We start from the raw sequence: 22,096 nt of genomic DNA on the forward strand, positions 1-22,096 counted from the left end.
TTTATGGTCTGTAGTTTAAACATGTAGGGGAACCACTATACTTTTATTCACAAAATATTTGGGGGAACATTTAGGATCTATGACTCTAGATTCCTAGCTTGATTAGATAGCAAGTGTAAGCAATTGAATTTAAAGCATATCACTTTGTAGCCTATACCCTGGCACCCTTTTTCATAGGAAACAAATCTTTGCCCCTTTATGCTCACCTTACCTTCACATTTCCTAGCCTTAGACACATTTCATGGTCTAAACGAAGCCTGCCAAAGTTGCCTTTTCAGACATCATTGCCTCCTGTTATTCAGTTGGAGAGGTCTTTGCAGAATGACATTTCCATCCCACAGTGCTTCCTGTGCCCCATTTAACATGCAGCCTTTGCATTTCTCCTAACCCCTACTTGCTTTCCTATCATGAACAATTCAGAACTCACAGAGCCCTGCCAATAGGTATTGGGCCCAGCACTAAAGTTCAGTAATGATTCTGATTCCCCGTATTTTTAAACAATCTCCAAGATTCACAGGTAAAAATCTGCTTGTCTTCTTCGTTTGCCATCACACATTCTTCCTTTCATCCCTCCTAAAACCAAACTGTGCATGGCAACTCCAATTCACCAAATATTTTTAGCTTTCTCCTATTCTAACATAGCTCCCAAGCATTTTCTGGTGTATAATCTGGGTTTCACTGGACTGTCATTTCTCCCAGTCTGGTTGAGCCTGTAGCAGATTTCATAGCTAAATGATGAACCTTCGAAGAAAGGGGTTTGTAATGAAAATGGAAACACCAGCGTGCTCTTTGTAATCAGTTCTTTAATCCTCCACCTGCCATAATGTAGCGACGGCTCATAATTATCGGAGCAGAGAACCAAACTCCTGTACTGCAGCAGAAAGAATGAGCACTGTGGGAGGGCAAGTGACAGAATCTACACTCCAGTGGGGAGGGGGACAGGTATTTTGGAAACTTTGACACAGAATCAGATGTATTTGTATAACCTTTTCATGTAGAACTGTGCTGCAGTCAGAGAGGGGGTTTTGCTTTTCTTTATTAAAAGCTTATTAAATGAAGAAATAGGACAGTCGTTTTGCTTCGGTAGATGGGGGTCAGAGAGGCGGGTCTGATCTCCTCAGGATATTAATGTCTGCCTTCAACTGGGGGAAATGAGCCGTCACTTGAGTTAGAGGCAGCTTTATGTGCTCATCACTAGGGATTCCCATATGTCCAGGGAGCTGTAACAGTAAAAAATGTCAGAGCTCAGTGGTAGAGTGCAGAGGGCTCTCATTGGAATTCATGTCAGGAAGCTCAGCTCAGTCTGCCCAGAGCAAATCTGTTTAATGTTGATCAGCTGTCCATCTGATAAACTGAACTGATACGGGCATTCCCTCCGAGGCTGCCCTGACAGTGACAGCCACAGCACCCAGATGTCTTATTAGGCTTTTTTGGTAGTCTCAAGTATTTTTAACCCCTTTTGTGATACCCAAACAAAAAGTACTTTTAGAGACCTAGATAAGGAGGCCTAGCAAGGTTTGCCCTTTGCTTCTCTGGCAGAAAACAGCCCAGCTTAAACTGTTTCCAGAAACCACATACTTAGTTAGCTACCTCTCCTCATAAAAAGCATCTAGTTAACCAGCAGGATAATTATGTGTTGACAGTGTCAAGTAGTGTCTAGTTATTCAGAATAATGTTTCTTAAAATGTTTTTAGGGACTTCCCTGGTGGTGCGGTGATTAAGAATCCACCTGCCAATGCAGGGGACAGTAGTTGCAGCACACGGGCTCTAGAGCGCAGCCTCAGTACTTGTGGCGCATGGGCTTAGGTGCTCTGCAGCATGTAGCATCTTCCTGGACCAGGGATCGAACCAGTGTCCCCTGCATTGATTGGCAGGCAGATTTGTTTTTTACACATCTTTATTGGAGTATAATTGCTTTACAATGGTGTGTGAGTTTCTGCTTTATAACAAAGTGAATCAGCTATACATATACATATATCCCCATATCTCCTCCCTCTTGCGTCTCCCTCCACCCTCCCTATCCCACCCCTCTAGGTGGTCACAAAGCACCGAGCTGATCTCCCTGGGCTATGCGACTGCTTCCCACTAGCTATCTATTTTATATTTGGTAGTGTATATTTGTCCATGACACTCTCTCACTTCGTCCCAGCTTACCCTTCCCTCTCCCCGTGTCCTCAAGTCCATTCTCTATGTCTGCATCTTTATTCCTGTCCTGCCCCTAGGTTCTTCAGAACCACTTTTTTTTTTTTTAGATTCCATATATATGTGTTAGCATATGGTATTTATTTTTCTCTTTCTGACTTACTTCACTCTGTATGACAGTCTCTAGGTCCATCCACCTCACTACAAATAACTCAATTTCGTTTCTTTTTATGGCTGAGTAATATTCCACTGTATATATGTGCCATATTTTCTTTATCCATTCATTTGTCGATAGACACTTAGGTTGCTTCCATGTCCTGGCTATTGTAAATAGAGCTGCAGTGAACATTGTGGTACATGACTCTTTTTGAATTATGGCTTTCTCAGGGTATATGCCCAGGAGTGGGATTGCTGGCTCATATGGTAGTTCTATTTTTAGATTTTTAAGGAAACTCCATACTGTTCTCCATGCTGGCTGTGTCAATTTACTTTCCCACCAACAGTGCAAGAGGGTTCCCTTTTCTCCACACCCTCTCTAGCATTTATTGTTTGTAGATTTTTTGATGATGGCCATTCTGACTGGTGTGAGGTGAAACCTCATTGTAGTGTTGATTTGCATTTCTCTAATGATTAGTGATGTTGAAAGTCCTTTCATGTATTTTTTGGCAATCTGTATATCTTCTTTGGAGAAATGTCTATTTAGGTCTTCTGCCCATTTTTGGATTGGGTGGGTTGTTTTTTTGATATTGAGCTGCATGAGCTGCTTGTAAATTTTGGAGATGAATCCTCTTTCAGTTGCTTCATTTGCAAATATTTTCTCCCATTCTGAGGATTGTCTTTTTGTCTTATTTATGGTTTCCTTTGCTTTGCAAAAGATTTTAAGTTTCATTAGGTCCCATTTGTTTATTTTTGTTTTTATTTCCATTTCTCTAGGAGGTCGCTCAAAAAGGATCTTGCTGTGAAGTATGTCACAGAGTATTCTGCCTATGTTTTCCTCTAAGAGTTTTATAGTGTCTGGCCTTACATTTAGGTCTCTAATCCATTTTGAGTTTATTTTTGTGTGTGGTGTTAGGGGATGTTCTAATTTCATTCTTTTACATGTCACTGTCCAGTTTTCCCAGCACCACTTATTGAAGAGGCTATCTTTTCTCCATTGTGTATTCTTGCCTCCTTTATCAAAAATAAGGTGACCCAAGGTGCATGGGTTTATCTCTGGGCTTTCTATCCTGTTCCATTGATCTATATTTCTGGTTTTTTGCCAGTATCATACTGTCTTGATTACTGTAGCTTTGTAGTAGAGTCTGAACTCAGAGAGCCTGATTCCTCCAGCTCCGTTTTTCTTTCTCAAGATTGCTTTGGATATTTGGGGTCTTTTGTGTTTCCATACAAATTGTGAAATTTTTTGTTCTAGTTCTGTGAAAAATGCCATTGGCAGTTTGATAGGGATTGCATTGAATCTGTAGATTGCTTTGGGTAGTATAGTCATTTTCACAATGTTGATTCTTCCAATCCAAGAACACGGTATATCTCTCTACATGTTTTTATCATCTTTAATTTCCTTCATCAGTGTCTTATAGTTTTCTGCATACAGGTCTTTTGTCTCCTTAGGTAGGTTTATTCCCAGGTATTTTATTCTTTTTGTTGCAGTGGTAAATGGGAGTGTTTCCTTAATTTCACTTTCAGATTCTTCATCATTAGTGTATAGGAATGCCAGAGATTTCTGTGCATTAATTCTGTATCCTGCTACTTTACCAAATTCATTGATTAGCTCTAGTAGTTTTCTGGTAGCATCTTTAGGATTCTCTATGTATAGCATCGTGTCATCTGCAAACAGTGACAGCTTTACTTCTTTTCTGATTTGGATTCCTTTTATTTCTTTTTCTTCTCTGATTCCTGTGGCTACAACTCCCAAAACTATGTTGAATAATAGTGGTGAGAGTGGACAACCTTGTCTTGTTCCTGATCTTAGAGGAAAGAGTTTTTCAGTTTTTCACCATTGAGAATGATGTTGGCTGTGGGTTTGTCATATATGGCCTTTATTATGTTGAGGTAAGTTCCCTCTATGTCTACTTTTTGGAGAGTTTTTATCATAAATGAGTGTTGAGTTTTGTCGAAAGCTTTTTCTGCATCTATTGAGATGATAACATGGTTTTTCTCCTTGAATTTGTTAATATGGTGTATCACACGGATTGATTTGCGAATACTGAAGAATCCTTGCATTGCTGGGATAAACCCCACTTGATCATGGTGTATGGTCCTTTTAATGTGCTGCTGGAACCCCACTTGATCATGGTGTATGGTCCTTTTAATATGCTGCTGGATTCTGTTTGCTAGTATTTTGTTGAGGACTTTTGCATCTATGTTCATCAGTGATATTGACCTGTAGTTTTCTTTCTTTGCGGCATCCTTGTCCGGTTTTGGTATCATGGTTTGGTATCATGGTTTGGTATCATGGATGGTGGCCTCATAGAATGAGTTTGGGAGTGTTCCTCCCTCTGCTATATTTTGGAAGAGTTTGAGAAGGATAGGTGTCAGCTCTTCTCTAAATGTTTGATAGAATTCGCCTATGAAGCCATCTGGTCCTTGGCTTTTGTTTGTTGGAAGATTGTTAATCACAGTCTCAATTTCAGTGCTTGTGATTGGTCTGTTTATATTTTCTATTTCTTCCTGGTTCAGTCTCAGAAGGTTGTGCTTTTCTAAGAATGTGTCCATTTCTTCCAGGTTGTCCATTTTATTGGCATATAGTTGCTTGTAGTAATCTCTTATGATCCTTTGTATTTCTGCAGTGTCAGTTGTTATTTCTCCTTTTTCATTTCAAATTCTATTGATCTGAGTCTTCTCCCTTTTTTTCTTGATGGGTCTGGCTAATGGTTTATCAATTTTGTTTATCTTCTCAAAGAACCACGTTTTAGTTTTATTGATCTTTGCTATCGTTTACTTCATTTCTTTTTCATTTATTTCTGCTCTGATCTTTATGATTTCTTTCCTTCTGCTAACTTCGGGGTTTTTTTGTTCTCCTTTCTCTAATTGCTTTAGGTGTAAGTTTAGGTTGTTTACTTGAGTTGTTTCTTGTTTCTTGTTGTCGGATTGTATTGCTATAAAATTCCCTCTTAGAACTGCTTTTGCTGCATCCCATAGGTTTTGGGTCGTCATGTTTTCACTGTCATTTGTTTCTACCTATTTTTTGATTTCCTCTTTGATTTCTTCAGTGATCTCTTGGTTATTAAGTGGTGTATTGTTTAGCATCCATGTGTTTGTATTTTTTACAGATTTTTTCCTGTAATTCATATCTAGTCTCATAGCATTGTGGTCAGAAAAGATACTTGATACAGTGTCAGTTTTCTTAAACTTATCAGGGATTGATTTGTGACCGACGATATGATCTTGGAGAATGTTCCATGAGCATTTGAGAAGAAAGTGTATTCTGTTGTTTTTGGATGGAATGTCCTATAAATATCAATTAAGCCCATCTTGTTTAATGTGTCATTTAAAGCTTGTGTTTCCTTGTTTATTTTCATTTTGGATAATCAGTCCATTGGTGAAAGTGGGGTGTTAAAGTCCCCTACTATGATTGTGTTAATGTCAGTTTCCCCCTTTTACGGCTGTTAGCATTTGCCTTATGTATTGAGGTGCTCCTATGTTGGGTGCATAAATATTTACAATTGTTATATATTCTTCTTGGATTGATCCCTTGATCATTATGTAGTGTCCTTCTTTGTCTCTTATAGTAGTTTTTATTTTAAAGTCTATTTTGTCTGATATGAGAATTGGTACTCCAGCTTTCTTTTGATTTCCATTTGCGTGGAATATCTTTTTCCATCCCCTCACTTTCTGTCTGTATGTGTTCCTAAGTCTGAAGTGGGTCTCTTGTAGACAGCATATATATACAGGTCTTGTTTTTGCATCCATTCAGCCAATCTGTGTCTTTTGGTGGGAGCATTTAATCCATTTACATTTAAGGTAATTATCAATATATATGTTCCTATTACCATTTTATTAATTGTTGCAGTTTGTTTTTGTAGGTCTTTTCCTTCTCTTGTGTCTCCTGCCTAGAGAAGTTCCTTTAGCCTTTGTTGTTAAGCTGGTTTGGTGGTGCTGAATTCTCTTAGCTTTTGCTTGTGTGTAAAGGTTTTAATTTCTCTGTTGAATCTGAATGAGATCCTTGCTGGGTAGAGTAATCTTGGTTGTAGATTTTTCCCTTTCATTACTTCAAATATGCCTTGCCACTCCCTTCTGGCTTGCAGAGTTTCTGCTGAAAATCAGCTGTTAACCTTATGGGGATTCTTTTGTATGTTATTTTTCCCTTGCTGCTTTTAATATTTTTTCTTTGTATTTAATTTTTGATAGTTTGATTAATATGTGTCTTGGCATGTTTCTCCTCTTCATTTGTTTGGTCTGGTGGGTTTTTACCTTGCTCCTTCATCTGCTGTGTGTTTCTCTGTCTTTTCATTTTGCTTAACTTGCTGTGTTTGGGGTCTCCTTTTCACAGGCTGCAGGTTTGTAGTTCCCATTGTTTTTGGTGTCTGCCCCCAGTGGCTAAGGTTGGTTCAGTGAGCTGTGTAGGCTTCCTGGTGGAGGGGACTAGTGCCTGTGCTCTGGTGGATGAGGCTGGATCTTGTCTTGCTGGTGGGCAGGACCGCATCTGGTGGTATTTTGGGGTGTCTGTGACCTTATATGATTTTAGGCAGCCTCTCTGCTAATGGTTGGGGTTCTGTTCCTGTCTTGCTAGTTGCTTGGCATGGGGTGTCCAGCACTGTAGCTTGCTGGTCATTGAGTGGATCTGGGTCTCAGTGTTGAGATGGAGATCTGTCCGAGAGCTTTCACCATTTGATATTACGTGGAGCTGGGAGGTCTCTGGTGGACCAATGTCCTGAATTCGGCTCTCCCACCTCAGAGGCACAGGCCTGACACCCGACCTGAGCACCAAGACCCTGTCAGCCACATGGCTCAGAAGAAAAGGGAGAAAAAAATAAAATAAGAAGAAATAAAGTTATTAAAGTAATAAATAAATAAAGTTTAAAATTATTAAAAATTTTAAAAAGTAAAAAAAAAAAAAGAAAGAAAGAAGAGAGCAACCAAACCAAAAAACAAATCCACCAATGATAACAAGTGCTAAGAACTATACGAAAAAAAAAAAAAAACGGGGCTTCCCTGGTGGCGCAGTGGTTGAGAGTCTGCCTGCCAGTGCAGGGAACACGGGTTTGTGCCCCGGTCCAGGAAGATGCCACATGCCGCAGAGTGGCTGGGCCCGTGAGCCATGGCCGCTGAGCCTGCGCGTCCGGAACCTGTGCTCCTCAACGGGAGAGGCCACAGCAGTGAGAGGCCTGCGTACCGCAAAAAAAAAAAACAAAAAAAAAAACGGAGAGACAGAACCCTAGGACAGATGGTAAAAGCAAAGCTATACAGACAAAATCACACAAAGAAGCATACACATACACACTCACAAAAAGAGAAAATGGAAAAATGTATGTATATATCTATATATATAAAAAAAGGAAGAGAGCAACCAAATCAATAAACAAATCTACCAATGATAATAAACTCTAAATACTAAACTAAGATAAACATAAAACCAGAAACCAGTCAGTCGCATACAGCAAACCCCAAGTCTACAGTTGCTCCCAAAGTCTACTGCCTCAATTTTGGGATGATTTGTTGTCTATTCAGGTATTCCACAGATGCAGCGTACATCAGGTTGATTGTGGAGATTTAATCCGCTGCTCCTGAGGCTGCTGGGAGAGATTTCCCTTTCTCTTCTTTGTTCGCTCAGCTCCTGGGGTTCAGCTTCGGATTGCCCCCGCCTCTGTGTGTAGGTCTCCTGAGGGCATTTATTCATGGCCCAGACAGGACGGGGTTGAAGTAGCAGCTGATTAGGGGGCTCTGGCTCACTCAGGCCGGCGGGAGGGAGGGGTACAGAATGTGTGGTGAGCCTGTGGCGGCAGAGGCCAGGATGATGTTGCAGCAGCCTGAGGCACGCCGTGTGTTCTCCAGGGGAAGTTGTCCCTGGATCATGGGACCCTGGCAGTGGCGGGCTGCACAGGCTCCCGGGAGGGGAGGTGTGGAGAGTGACCTGTGCTCGCACACAGGCTTCTTGGTGGCAACAACAGCAGCCTTAGCGTCCCATGCCCGTCTCTGGGGTCCTCGCTGATAGTCACAGCTCACGCCTGTCTCTGGAGCTCGTTTAGGCGGTGCTCTGAATCCCCTCTCCTCGCACACCCAGAAACAATGGTCTCTTGACTCTTCGGCAGCTCCAGACTTTTCCCCGGACTCCCTCCCGGCTAGCCGTGGTGCACTAGCCCCCTTCAAGCTGTGTTCACGCCACCAACCCCAGTCCTCTCCCTGGGATCCGACCTCCGAAGCCCGAGCCTCAGCTCCCAGCCTCCGCCTGCCCTGGCGGGTGAGCAGACAAGCCTCTCGGGCTGGTGAGTGCTGGTCGACACCGATCCTCTGTGTGGGGATCTCTCCGCTTTGCCCTCCGCACCCCTGTTGCTGCGCTCTCCTCTGTGGCTCTGAAGCTTCCCCCCCTGCCACCCCCCATATCCAGCAGTGAAGGGGCTTCCTAGTGTGCGGAAAATTTTCCTCCTTCACAGCTTCCTCCCTGAGGTGCAGGTCCCGTCCCTATTCTTTTGTCTGATTTTTCTTTCTCCTTTTGCCCTACCCAGGTACGTGGGGGAGTTTCCTGCCTTTTGGGATGTCTGAGGTCTTCCACCAGCATTCAGTAGGTGTTCTGTAGGAGTTGGTCCACATGTAAATGTATTTCTGATGTATTTGTGGGGAGGAAGGTGATCTCCATGTCTTACTCCTCCGCCATCTTGAAGTTCTTCCCAGCAGGCACATTCTTAATCACTGTGCCACTAGGGAAGTCCCACAAGTTTTGTTTTGTTTGGCTAATTTCTAGTAATAACTATTATGATTCCTTGCTGAGTCCCAACATCCTCTGCTTTCTCAAGTATGAATACCACCACTGAAGGCAGCTCACCTCTCTGTAGATTGGTTGGCAGGTATGGAGGGAAATAATTACAGAATCCATCAGTACTGAACTGTCGTGACTTCTCTGGGGTTTTTTTTGTCTTTTCTTCCCCCTCACTTCCAGACCGTGTGTTTTCATGGCATGGCAAGATTCTAACATTGCTTGGATATCTAATCTCTTTGAATGAGACCAGATGCAAAGACTTCTTGCTTTCTGCCTCTTTTCTATATATTCTAACTTAGAATGTCAGGTGAGCTTTCCTAAAAGAGATGCAGAGCCCTCAGTCCTTTTGAGTGATTGCTTAGTGTGTGTGGTCAGAGCTGGAAGTAAGACCTGGGCAATGTTTCAGCTCTTGAATCTGTGACTTGATCTCTATTTGGAAGTTACCATTACTGCAACCTACAGCTTTGAGATTTTGGGTTTAGTCACTGTTTTTAAAATCACAATTCTCATTGCCAAATGAAGGAATGAAGCAAGATTAGTTTTGAATGCTGTGGTCGTGGCAAACCTAAAATTCAAAGATATCTATGCGAGTAAGTGACAAAATAGGAGAATCACTATGTTTCTGTAATTTTTACAATGAATTAAATAAATGTCTTAGGACCTTGGGCCTAGCTTACTTATTAAAAAGTAATATTTGACAAAGTTATCACCATGAAAGTTTCTTTCATCTGGCGTTAAAAGCATATACTTTTCCTTTTTATTATTGCTATCTTAGTATTTTTGATATTTTGGTATTTTTGAAGTGTATTTTAGGAACTCTATTGCTCATATCAGCTTTCCCCTCTACTTTCTCCATTCTTTGCTCTTATGGAACTTTCTTTCTATGGGACCCTGGAGAGAGAAGCAAAACACAGATGAAATAACTAGTGTGTCAGATGACAATAAGTGCTATGGAGGGGGAAAAAAAGCAGGAAGTAGAGATATAGAGTGCCAGCAGGAAGGGGAAGGTTGCTCTTGTAAGTGGAGTAGTCAGAGAAGGCCTTCCTGATCAGGTGCACTTTGAAGGGACCTGAAGGAAGCAAGTAACGAAACCTCGCAAATATATAGGGGCAGATTAGTCCAGACAGAGGAAGGGACAAAGGCCCTGTGGTAGGAACAGGCTTGGCTTGTTCAGGGAACACCAAGGAAGCTAATGTAGCTGGAGGAGAGTGAGCAAGGGGGAAGAGAGTAGCAAATGAAGTCAGAGAGTTAAGGGGTTAGAGGAGCAGGGGCAGATTGTGTTGGGCCTTGGAATCCATTCTTGGAACTTTGGCTTTTACCCTGAGTGAGATGGGGAGCCATTGGAGGGTTTTGAACAAAGGAGCAAAGTGGTGGACTTCATTGTTTCTTCATCTTCCTGCTTGCCTCATTTCTAATCTTTTCATTTTTGCAAAGCTAATGGACTAAAAATATTATCTCATTATTATTATAATACTCCTTTTCCAAATTTTTAGTTAAGCGTCATTTTATATGGTTTTGACCATTTGTGTTTCTTTTGGAATTACCTCTTCATTTCCTTTCCCATTTTGCTCTTGCGCTGTTTATCTTTTTCTTATTAATTTCTTGTCCAGCTTGGACAAGCTCCACACGTATTTTGAATATAATCTTCTGTCTGTTGTATGTGTTGCAAATATGTTATTTCAAATCAGCCTATATTTTATTATATAAACATTTTTGTATATTTCACTCAATTTTATCCATTATTTTCTTTATGACTTCATGACTTCCCATTTTATTTTGCAAGGCTTTCTCAGCCCAGGGTCCTAAGAATGTTTTCCTAAAGTTATAGTTTTGTTTTTCACATTTATATATTTGATCCAGCTAAATATATTTTTATCCTCGGAGTACAGTAAGTATCTAACTTCATTATTTTTTTCCTTTAATCGATAGCCAGTTGCCCCAACAGTTTTTGTAAGAATATTCCATTTTTTCCCTAACAATTTGAAATGTTATCTTTACCATAAATAATTTTCCAAATATATTTGGATCTCTTTCTGGAGTTCATTCCACTAATCTATTAGTTTGTTCTTGTGATAGCACTATTCTTTTAAAAATTACAATAGCTTCATAATAAGTTTTAAAATCTAGAATGACAGGCCTCTTCCAAAATTTTCTTTGTAATTTTCAAATTTATTCTTCCCACATGAACATAAAAGTCAATTTTCCAACTTAAAAAAAAAAACCTTTTAGGGCTCAAGTAAAATGATTTTAAATAAATGACTCTTGCCTACCATTTTAATACTTTCAGAAACACCCAGAATTTTGTATATTTTGTGTTTTGGGTTTTAGAATCAGAGAACCCTGGGCTTCAACTCCAGCTCTGCAGTTTACCAGCTAGACTTGAGCAAGTTACTTAGCCTGCCCACCCAGCTTCCTTCTATACAATAGAGATAATGCTTACCTCAGAGAGCTGCTGTGAGTTTTACATTATTTTATTTATTAATCTGTTAATTGAATTATTATTATGCTTGCAAAATTATATAAACTTGCTTGGCATACAGTAACTAATTGGCTTAAAGTAATTTAGTAAGTGGGAGCCATTTCTGCTGTTAGGCATTTTAAAAAATAGGATATTTGAAGTATTGTCAGATGAAATGACATGATGTCTGACATTTGCTTCAAAATAATCTGGAAGGAAGAAAATCTGGAAGGAGAGTGAAAGGTGTATCTAAAACAAGATTAGGGTCCACAGAGGTTCTTTATGCTATATTTTCTACTTTTGTTATGTTTGAAAATTCCCAAAATAAAAAGTGTTTTCAAGAAATGCATCTTTAAAAAGGAAAGCAAAGAAGGAAGGAGGGGAAAAAAAGAAAGAATAAGAAAGAAAGAGAAAGAAGACTGTATTATCTTTTATCTCCTTTGCCTGTGTGGTGAAACACTATTGACTCTTGTATTATTTTAACACCAACTTAAACATGTAAAACACTTTAAGAAATTTCAAGTTAATATTAGGAACAATTTCTGATAATTAAAACTGTTCATCAGCAGACCTGGCTCCTGTGTAATTTGTGATTACTCATCCCTGGAAGGGGCTAATTGAGCTTAATTGACCTATGGGTCATTTCCAACTCTGATTCTATAAATCTGACTTTTTAGTTTATATAATTCCTCACCTTTTGAAACTCAGAGTGATAGCTGTTCCCTCTACCTTTATAAAAGTGATTGCTAAGTAAAGAGCTATTCGTTTAACAAATGTTTATAGGCAGGCTAGGGAAATAGGATGGTATCATTTACAGTGTTGTGAGGGAGAGAGAGAGCAGGAAGAAATACGGCTAACGAAATAATTACAGGGGCTTCCCTGGTGGCACAGTGGTTGAGAATCTGCCTGCCAATGCAGGGGACATGGGTTCGAGCCCTGGTCTGGGAAGATCCCACATGCCACGGAGCAACTAGGCCTGTGAGCCACAACTACAGAGCCTGCGCATCTGGAGCCTGTGCTCTGCCACGAGAGGCCGCGACAGTGAGAGGCACGCACACCACGATGAAGAGTGGCCCCCACCCGCCGCAACTGGAGAAAGCCCTCACACAGTAATGAAGACCCAACACAGCCAAAAAACAAATAAATAAACAAAATAATTAATTAATTTTTTAAAAAGTAATAATTACAACATAGTACAACAAATGACTGAGCTATGTTCGAAGGCTTTCAAGCGCAGAAGGAGTTAACTTTGGGGAAATGAGGGAAGACTTCAGAGAAGTGACGCATGGGCTGATTCTTAAAAATTGTTTAAACAAAAATTTATCATTCACCGTATAGCAGCAAAAGTATGGCACATCTATACAATGGACCTCTGAAGAGATGTTAAAGAGAACTAGGCGATCCTTTATTTGTAAATAATGTGGAACTATCTCCAAGAGATAATATTAGGTGAATAAAACCAGAGTGCAGAAATATGAACGTAAAATGTCATCTTTATCATTTTTGTGGTATAGCTGTTTGTTTGTTTGTTTTGTTTTGTCTTGTCTTCATTGCTTGTTTGTTTTGTTTTGTTTTGTCTTCGTTGCTCCACACAGGCTTTCTCCATTTGTGGCGAGCGGGGGCTACTCTTCGTTGCAGTGCACGGGCTTCTCATTGTGGTGGCTTCTCTTGTTGCAAAGCATGGGCTCTAGGCATGTGGGCTTCAGTAGTTGTGGCACGCAGGCTTCAGTAGTCGTGGCTTGCGGGCTCTAGAGCGCAGGCTCAGTAGTTGTGGCACACAGGCTTAGTTGCTCCGTGGCATGTGGGATCTTCCCAGACCAGGGCTCGAACCCGTGTCCCCTCCATTGGCAGGCGGGTTCCTAACCACTGCGCCACCAGGGAAGCCCCTGTGGTATAGTTTTTTTTTTTTTTTTTGCGGTAAGCAGGCCTCTCTCACTGTTGTGGCCTCTCCCGTTGTGGAGCACAGGCTCCGGACGCGCAGGCTCAGCGGCCATGGCTCACGGGCCCAGCCGCTCCGCGGCATGTGGGATCTTCCCGGACCGAGGCACGAACCCATGTCCCCTGCATCGGCAGGCGGACTCTCAACCACTGCGCCACCAGGGAAGCCCTGTGGTATAGTTTTTATTGACCATATCTTTTAGGAGTTTGACTCCAGCAAACAGTAGCTTAAAGGAACGCAGTGTTTGTCTCAGATAACAAGAAGTGTAGAGATGGGCATGTCAGAGCTGGTGCAGCCCTAAGAAGTCACCAGGGGTCCAGGCTTCTCATTTCTTCCTGCTCTACCATCCTTAGGTTGGGGGCCCTCTTAGGATCTTTAAAGTTTCTATTGTGCCCCCAGGCAGCTGGGCCATAACCAAACAGGAGGAAGAGGTAAGCTCAAAATGCCAAAGGCGTGCCATCTGAATCTGTTCTCTTATATCAGAAACTCAGTAGATTTCTCAGAAACTCCACCTAGTGGACCTCTGCTTACATTCATTGGCCAGACTGTGCTACACAATCCCCTCTAGCCTCAAGGGATCTTGAGGAGGTGAGTATTTTTAAATGAGTACATTGTCTCTCCAGCTATAACTACAGGTATGTTAGTAGTGAGGAAGGAGAGAGTGAAGAGGTAACTAGCAATGTCTGCCATCTTATTTCTAAAGCTTAGGATGCTAAAAAAATTGGAGAATGGTTGGAAGAATATGGATCAAAGCAGGTTAAGTTGTTTAACATATAACTGAAAGAAAGTAATTTGGTGAAAATTCGTGTAAAAACATTGATTAATCCTCGGGGTTACATTCAATGTAGTAATTACTTCCTTACTCTGATTACTTAACATAAGCAGTATTCATTTGTGACTCTTTTCCAATCAAGATTTAGCATGAAAAATACCCAAGTACTAAAACATATATACATAAGATCACATGAAGACTTTTATACAAGATAATTTTAAAAATCCAGTACATTGAAAGTTTACTAGATTGCTTTGGGTGGCTAAAATAGGAATAAGATAATGAAAAGGAAAAATTCCCAGATTCTTTCATATTGTCACTGCTTCTCTGCTGTATGCTAAATTAACTCTTGTGTAATGTGGCCTGAAGTTGTTTATCTAATGGTAAAATCTTAGAAGTTGAGAGCATCATACTAGATAGTGGAATTGCAGGACAGATTTCAAGATGACCAATCAGTTCATTTCTATTTCTTGTAGAAAAGTAGGTACCAATAATAGCAATAATTTTGTCTCTTTTTAACTATTAACTACTAGTCTAAGTAATTTTTTTTTAATCCCCGAATCTTAGAATTTTAGAGCTGAATCTTAAATTTTAGGACTCAAATCCCTGAACCTTAGAACTGGAAGAGACTGTTTCTCCAGTTCCCCTCCTTTCAGTGTTCAGAAGACCAAGGACCTGAGAGTTTAAGGGATTTGCCCACGACCTGTCTGTTATAGGTAGAACTGTTATCTAGGTTCCTGACTGAGTTAAATCACTTGATTTGATTCTAACCAAATGATTTGGAAACAACTTGATTACTTTCCCTAGCTACTATGAACAAAAAGAGTCAAGTCTAGTCATAATATACTTTCTCCTAGAAATATTCTCTTCTGTAGTGCTTAGAACTAAGGATGAAAATTGGACAAGTTTGTGGTGGGCATATACCAATCTTGGTAACATTGGTGACTTTGGCCCCCTACCACCATTTGCTATTCATTAGGCAAATAAACATTTTAAATTATCATTGGTCACTATGACAAGGTGACTCTGAGTTCCAGCTTTGTCCTTTATAAACTGAATGTTCCGACCAGGTCTTTAACCTCCCAGACCTGCTGTAATTAGAATCACAAGTAGATAATATAAGTGAAAGTTCTTTGCGAATGGTGGGTGCTGTACATATTATGGTTTTTCACTTTTATTATTACCACTGTTTTTGTTGTTTCTGGCCATGTGGCATTTAAAGATTGCCATTTGTTTAATGAATGCAGTTTTATGATTATAGATGTCTTTATTAAAAGCTCCCAATCATTCATTTTCATCCTTAGGGTAATTCAAAACACCTACAAACTTTTGCTTTCCTGGTTATTACTTTCTTTCATAAGCTGAACTGCATGAGAGATTTATCCAGTGCTTAACCCTTCTTGAGTTTTATACTTGCTCATAATCTCATTGTGCAATTTTTGTGAAATGTAGCAGTGAACTTTTTCGTAAGCTAGAATACATTTGCAGGGTACTAATAAAATATATTTTTATTCCTTTCTTTTAGTCACTCTTTTAAAGGATAGTTTTAAATTTTAGCTCCCTTTTCAAAAATGTTTTCTGTTAACTTCTCAATAGTCTTATAAGGCTCATCCTTGGTGATTTTCTTTGGGATGTAGTGAGGTTTTAATCTAAACCATGAATCTACTCTTTTCAGAAGCTGTTTAACTCACTGGTTCATCTTCTCCTACACCCCCAATTTGTAGTCAGATACAGTATGTACACGGGGTCATTTTTACATATTCTTTTACTTTTTTTTTTTTTTTTGAAGCTAGGGGAGTAAATCAGAAACGTAATTTTTCTTTTGTATATGCCAAGTATTTTGGCTCCTTTATTTTATTGCATCTTTATGTAATTACTGTACTGTAGTTGTTAAACAAGTACTACATTTTTTTGAGAGAAGAGTCTCTTATATTTATTATTAGATTGTTTTATATTTATTTGTCTCCTTGTCTAAGGCTGTTATTCTAGGTCAAATGCTTAAATTTGACCTTTAGGTCAAACCCTTTTGTTACTTGGGCCTTTGTTACAGCTTCCTCCACTGATCTCTCCACTTTCACTACCTACTTTTTAATATTTAGGTATATTTTCTGTCTTTCAAGTTACCACAGATAAAAGTTTTGCAAGTTGTTTCCCTACCTTATAACACCATATGTTTTTGCTCAATCCCCCAATAACAGTTTCCTCACTGCCTTTCCAGATTCTACTAAGACTTTGCCATTTCTTCAGCCTTTACCTCTAGCCCCAAACATTCAGACTCAAAGCCATTGACACATATTTTAGGCTTTTTTTGCAACAGCACCCACTCCTAGATATACCAGTTTCTGTATCAGATAGCTATTGCTTCATAGCAAACTATCCTAAGATTTAGTGACTTGAAACAGCCATTTTATTTCTTACATTCTGGGGTCACTCGTGTGACTGCACTGGACAAGCCTTAATGCATAAACACTTAGAAGGCTTTACTTATGTCACGTGTGCTAATGTCTTTTTGGCCAAAGTAAGTCACATGGTGAAGCCCAAAGTTAGGGTGGAGGGGACCACACAGGAGCGTGGAAACGAAGTGGCATGATTCACATGGGGCCATTTGTAACAGATTTCAATGGATTTCTAGCTCTGTATTACTGTGTGCCTTTGGGCAAGTCATTAAAGTGTGTACATCGATTTTCTCACCTATAAAAAGAGGTTAGTAATACCTATCATAGGGTGGTTATGAGGTTTAAATTTTATAGTAATTGTTAATTTTTTATGATTATAAAAGTAATACTTTTGTTATAGAAAAGGTACAAACTATAGAAAAGTATAAAAAAGAAAACAAACATCTCTTGAAATCCTGTCTGATACAGCACTATACTATAAGCTCCTCAAGGGCCTTCTCTATTTTAATTACTGCTGTAGATATATATCTTGGTTCTTGTTCTGAAAGATAAGGTCCTTGAAGGAAGAGACCACATTCTATTCATGTCTGTAAATCCCACAGCTTTGCATTTAGGATTAAAAGTAATAATACATAAAAGTGCTTAACCTAATGTCTGGCACAAGTTATATTCCCACTCAAATTGGAGTTTTATTAGATACCAGTAAGAATTCTCATAAATCTTAAAGTTATACTGAGGACAAAGTATCTAAATGGAACTGTAGAGGGTGGCCCTTACTGGTCAGCTTCTCTCTGGGGAATCCTGGTGACTCGTGGGATAGAGAATGGGGAATGGTAGAGAGAAGAAAGGTGTCAGGATCTGCTTATGGGTCACAAACTACTTGGTGGAAAGGCCTCTAATAAAAACTTCATTCAAGTGTCTTTGCGAGGGTGCTTGATATGAAGTTACACCAGACCCTCAGCTGCATTTGCCACAGTTTCTGTCTTCAGCTTCATGATGTTTCCCTGAGTTTGAAGCATTCAGCTAACAATGGCAAGGCAGAGACACCAGAAACGTACACCTGATTTCCATGACAAACTGGTAATACTAGTGGGGCCACTTTGTGTTGCTATATGGGTATATGCAGCAACACAAATTGGAATACTGTGGAACCTGTCCCCTGCTAGCAGAGTCACCCCAAAAGAATGGAGAGATCAGTGATCATCAGTCATCCAGCTGGTATAATACTGAATTGCTTCAAAACCAACTCATAATTGATGCCAAGTAAAAGTACCATGTAGCCATTAAAATATGGCATGACTGAAAAAAAGTGCATTTGAAACCTTCAAAAAGAAACCCCACGAAGCTTCAAAATGCTAAGTGAAATAAGTCAGAGAAAGACAAATACTGTATGGTTTCACTTATATGTGGTATATAAAACAAAACAAAACAAAACCAAAAACAACTCATAGATACAGAGAACAGATTGGTGGCTGTCAGAGGTTGGGGTCGGGGGGCGGGTGGAGGGTAGGAAGGGAGACAAAATGGGTGAAGGTGGTCAAAAGGCACGAACTTCTAGTTATTTTAAAAAGAAAAGCCATGAAGATATAATGTACTGGGGATATAATGCATAAATGGTGACTGTGGTTAATAATACTGTATTGTGTATTTGTAAGTTGCTAAGACAGTAGATCTTCTCATAACAAGAAAAAAAAATTTGTGACTATATGTGGTGACAGATGTTAACTAGGCTTACGGTGGTGTTCATTTTGCAATACAGCCCTCCCTTGATATCCACAGGGGATTGGTTCCAGGACCCACTTCAGATACCAAAATCCACGGATGCTCAAGGCCCATAGCCGGTCCTCCATATCTGTGGTTCCACATCTGCAAATTCAACCAACCTCAGATTGTATAATACCTAAGTATTTATTGAAAATATCCTCATGTAAATGGACTCACACAGTTCAATCCCGTGTTGTTCAAAGGTCAACTGTATGTTCAAATACCAAATCATTATGTTGTACACCTGAAACTAATGTAATGTTATATGTCAATTATATCTCAATAGAAAAAAACTTCATGAAAAAGGAATAATCTAAAAAAAGAGACACTAATCTATAAAATATTTTGTTGTTGAAAACTGAAGTCTGACATTAGTGATAAGTTGGTATTCTTTATACTCAGACAAGTCTTACCTTTATGTTTTAGTCAAAGAAGTTTGGCAGAGATCACAGAACTTATCCATACTGCTCTCCTTGTACATCGTGGGATAGTAAATTTAGATGAATTGCAATCTTCTGATGGGCCACTGAAAGACATGCAGTTTGGAAATAAAATAGCTATCCTGAGTGGAGACTTTCTTCTAGCAAATGCCTGCAATGGACTAGCTCTGCTTCAGAACACCAAGGTAAAACTGGGCAGGGTTTGCTTGTATCTGGATGGCCTTTGGTTGACTGCAGGAGCCACAGAGGTCTGGACACCCTGCTGCCTCAACTCCCCACACATAGATGCTCAGTAAAATTGTGATGATGATAATGACGATGATGGCAGTGTCAACACCAGTTAAAACTGGTAAATGCTAGGAAAGAGTTTTGAAATTAATTTCTATTTTTTTCTGATTACAGATGGAATTATTTGTTAATTATAGGGTAGTGTTAAATATTCAATATAAAGATATAAATAAATATTACCTATCATCTCACTATCCAGAAATAATCACTGTTGGTTAATATTTTCATGTATTTCCTTTCAGTCTTTTTTTGTTTGTTTATTCATACATTTATATATGTGGATTTGGGGGTAACATAAGTGAGAACTTACATGTGCAAGATTTTTTTTAATCCTGCCTGTTTTCTCTCATGGCATATATGATGTGGGCATTTTCCCATGTCATTAACTTTTTTCATAAACTTTCTAATGGTTGCACAATATTCAATTATTTAGATGCAATATTGTTTATTTAAGAAGTTCCTTGGGCTTCCCTGGTGGCGCAGTGGTTGAGAGTCTACCTGCCGATGCAGGGGACACGGGTTTGTGCCCCGGTCCGGGAAGATCCCACATGCCGTGGAGCGGCTGGGCCCGTGAGCCATGGCTGCTGAGCCTGCACGTCTGGAGCCTGTGCTCCGCAACGGGAGAGACCACAACAGTGAGAGGCCCACGTACCACAAAAAAAAAAAAAAAAAAAGTTGAATATGAGGGACTTCCCTGGTGGTCCAGTGGTTAAGACTTCGCCTTCCAGTGAAGGGGGTGTGGGTTCAATCCCTGGTCAGAGAGCTAAGATGTCACATGCCTCACGGCCAAAAAACCAAAACATAAAACAGAAGCAATATTGTAATAAATTCAATAAAGACTTTTAAAAAAAAAGTTGAACATGAAAGATAAAATTGTTAGTTTACAATATTAATACAAGTACAAATTTAGGTGAAACACATACAGTGTTGTGATAAAAATGACCGTCTTACTATCTTGAGAAATCTATGGAGGACTTGGAACTGGTTGAGGCACACCCATAATTCATAATTGCATTGAAACAAACATCAACATTCTACTAATTGAAATAGAAGCTATTGTTACAAAAATTTACAAATATCTTTATAGTCAGACTCTCTGGACTACAAGATTTGGGGGATATAGCTGATATTGAGTATAAAACTATATAGTTCAGCACCACAATATGTGCCTTCTCTCTTTGTTGCCTGTCATCAACCAGATTTTAGAAATCTTTATACCCAACAATGGTATTGAACTTTGTTATAAATGGCTCATCAAAGTTTTGGTGACATTTTGTTCAAAATCAAATGGAAATCTGAAATCAAGTGTTCAACAACTGAAACACCCAATGAAGCTTTTATAAAACTGCAATTAATGAAAACAAAATTTCCATTGGAATTTTTCCCTACAGAAGGAAAGAAGTAATTGAACAACATAAATGGTAAGAACTCAAATGCTCTACAAGATTAAAATTTGCAATTCTGTACTTCTGATTGGGAATATTTCATCTTGCAGGAAGAATCTTTTGGTGGTGCTCCTATTTTGAATAAATTATACACATACATGAATGAAATGAAATTGAGAAGGCCTAGACTTTGCAGCATCTAATTTTGGCAAAACATTCAAAAGAATCATAGAGTCAATTTATTTGACAAGTTTTATCTTTTAAAAATATTTGTCAAAGGAAAGTACTCTGAAGGAAGCAAGAAGACAGTACCTTGAAAATATTTGGGGTGGAATAGTTATACTTTTCAATGTGAAAAAAAAAATTAGAACTGAGTGTCTCTTCCATTTAGAAAATTTGCTCTGAGCTTACCAAGTAACTCAGAACCTGTAGAAAGAGCATCTTTCTCAATTAAAAATATTATGGTCTACCAATAAGAATCTAAAATATCAGTAATTTCAAATTAATTAATTATAAAATGCAACTGTGAAGAATATTGCTAGCAGTTTTATTTTTAAATGCCATATTTTTACAGACACATCCTTCAGAAAAATGCCAGTGACACAATATTAGAGACAGATATTGCTAAGAAACAAAGTATGTGAATATGTACCAAGAATAATTATTCTACTGACTATTTTTTAATATTCAGATTATCAATATAAAGAAGTTCTTTTTTATTTTATTTTAACGTACATGGATATATGTTATTTTTATTTCTTTTGAAATTTTATTTTTGAAAATGGTTTTTGAATAGAACTAGTTAACAAGTCCCCCAGTATAATAAAATTAATTGTTAGTTAATAAATACCAGTTTCAAAAAGTACAAAATTTTAATTATTTTAGCACTCCCTTTTACTCTCACATGGCCCAGTTCAGATGATAAATTGTATAGTGTCACCACTTTAAAGACGTTTCTCAGAAGTTATTTGAAATCCTTCTGCTTACATCCTATTGGCTAGAATTTAATGATACGGTCACACCTAGCTGTCAGGGAGACTAAGAAATGTAAACGATTGTGAGGTTGCCATGTGCCCAACCAAAAATCCGGAAGATGCAGAGAATAGATACTGGGAGACAAGTAGCATTCTGCCCTACCTTCCCATCCCACTTTTGGCTAGCACATATTTTCATAAGACAGACCTGCTGGTTTTAGGGAGAAAATAGTATGGTACCTTTAATATATAGTTTATATTCATCTGAAAAGGAAGCTAAAGAAAGAAATGAATTGGCCGTATAAAATGGAATAATAGGGGCTTCCCTGGTGGCACAGTGGTTGAGAGTCCGTCTGCCGATGCAGGGGACACGGGTTCGTGCCCCGGTCCGGGAAGATACCACATGCCGCAGAGTGGCTGGGCCCGTGAGCCATGGCCGCTGAGCCTGCGCATCTGGAGCCTGTGCTCCGCAACGGGAGAGGCCACAACAGTGAGAGGCCCACGTACCGCAAAAAAAAATTAAAAATAAAATGAAATAATAAATAATCTCAGTTGACTTGGGAGCCACTCTCTGACTGCATTGTCCAACTTCCCTCTTCACCATACCTGCTATGGTCTGTGTTGA

At 39.3% G+C, this 22,096-nt stretch overlaps 1 protein-coding gene across 2 annotated transcripts in view; it reads left to right on the plus strand.

The window, feature by feature from the left end:
- The window catches only part of PDSS2 (decaprenyl diphosphate synthase subunit 2), a 257,101-nt gene that overhangs the window by 133,203 nt on the left and 101,802 nt on the right, over window positions 1-22,096 (plus strand). For both annotated transcript variants that reach the window (XM_027089390.1, XM_027089396.1), the window contains one exon: window positions 18,811-19,009. In XM_027089390.1, coding sequence (XP_026945191.1) covers window positions 18,811-19,009 — 199 coding nt within the window. The remainder of the gene's footprint in view (window positions 1-18,810; window positions 19,010-22,096) is intronic.

This window comes from Aethalodelphis obliquidens, unplaced genomic scaffold (genome assembly GCF_003676395.1).
Source record: "Aethalodelphis obliquidens isolate GAN/ISIS:26980383/991018 unplaced genomic scaffold, ASM367639v1 scaffold3, whole genome shotgun sequence".
Lineage (NCBI taxonomy): Eukaryota > Metazoa > Chordata > Mammalia > Artiodactyla > Delphinidae > Aethalodelphis > Aethalodelphis obliquidens.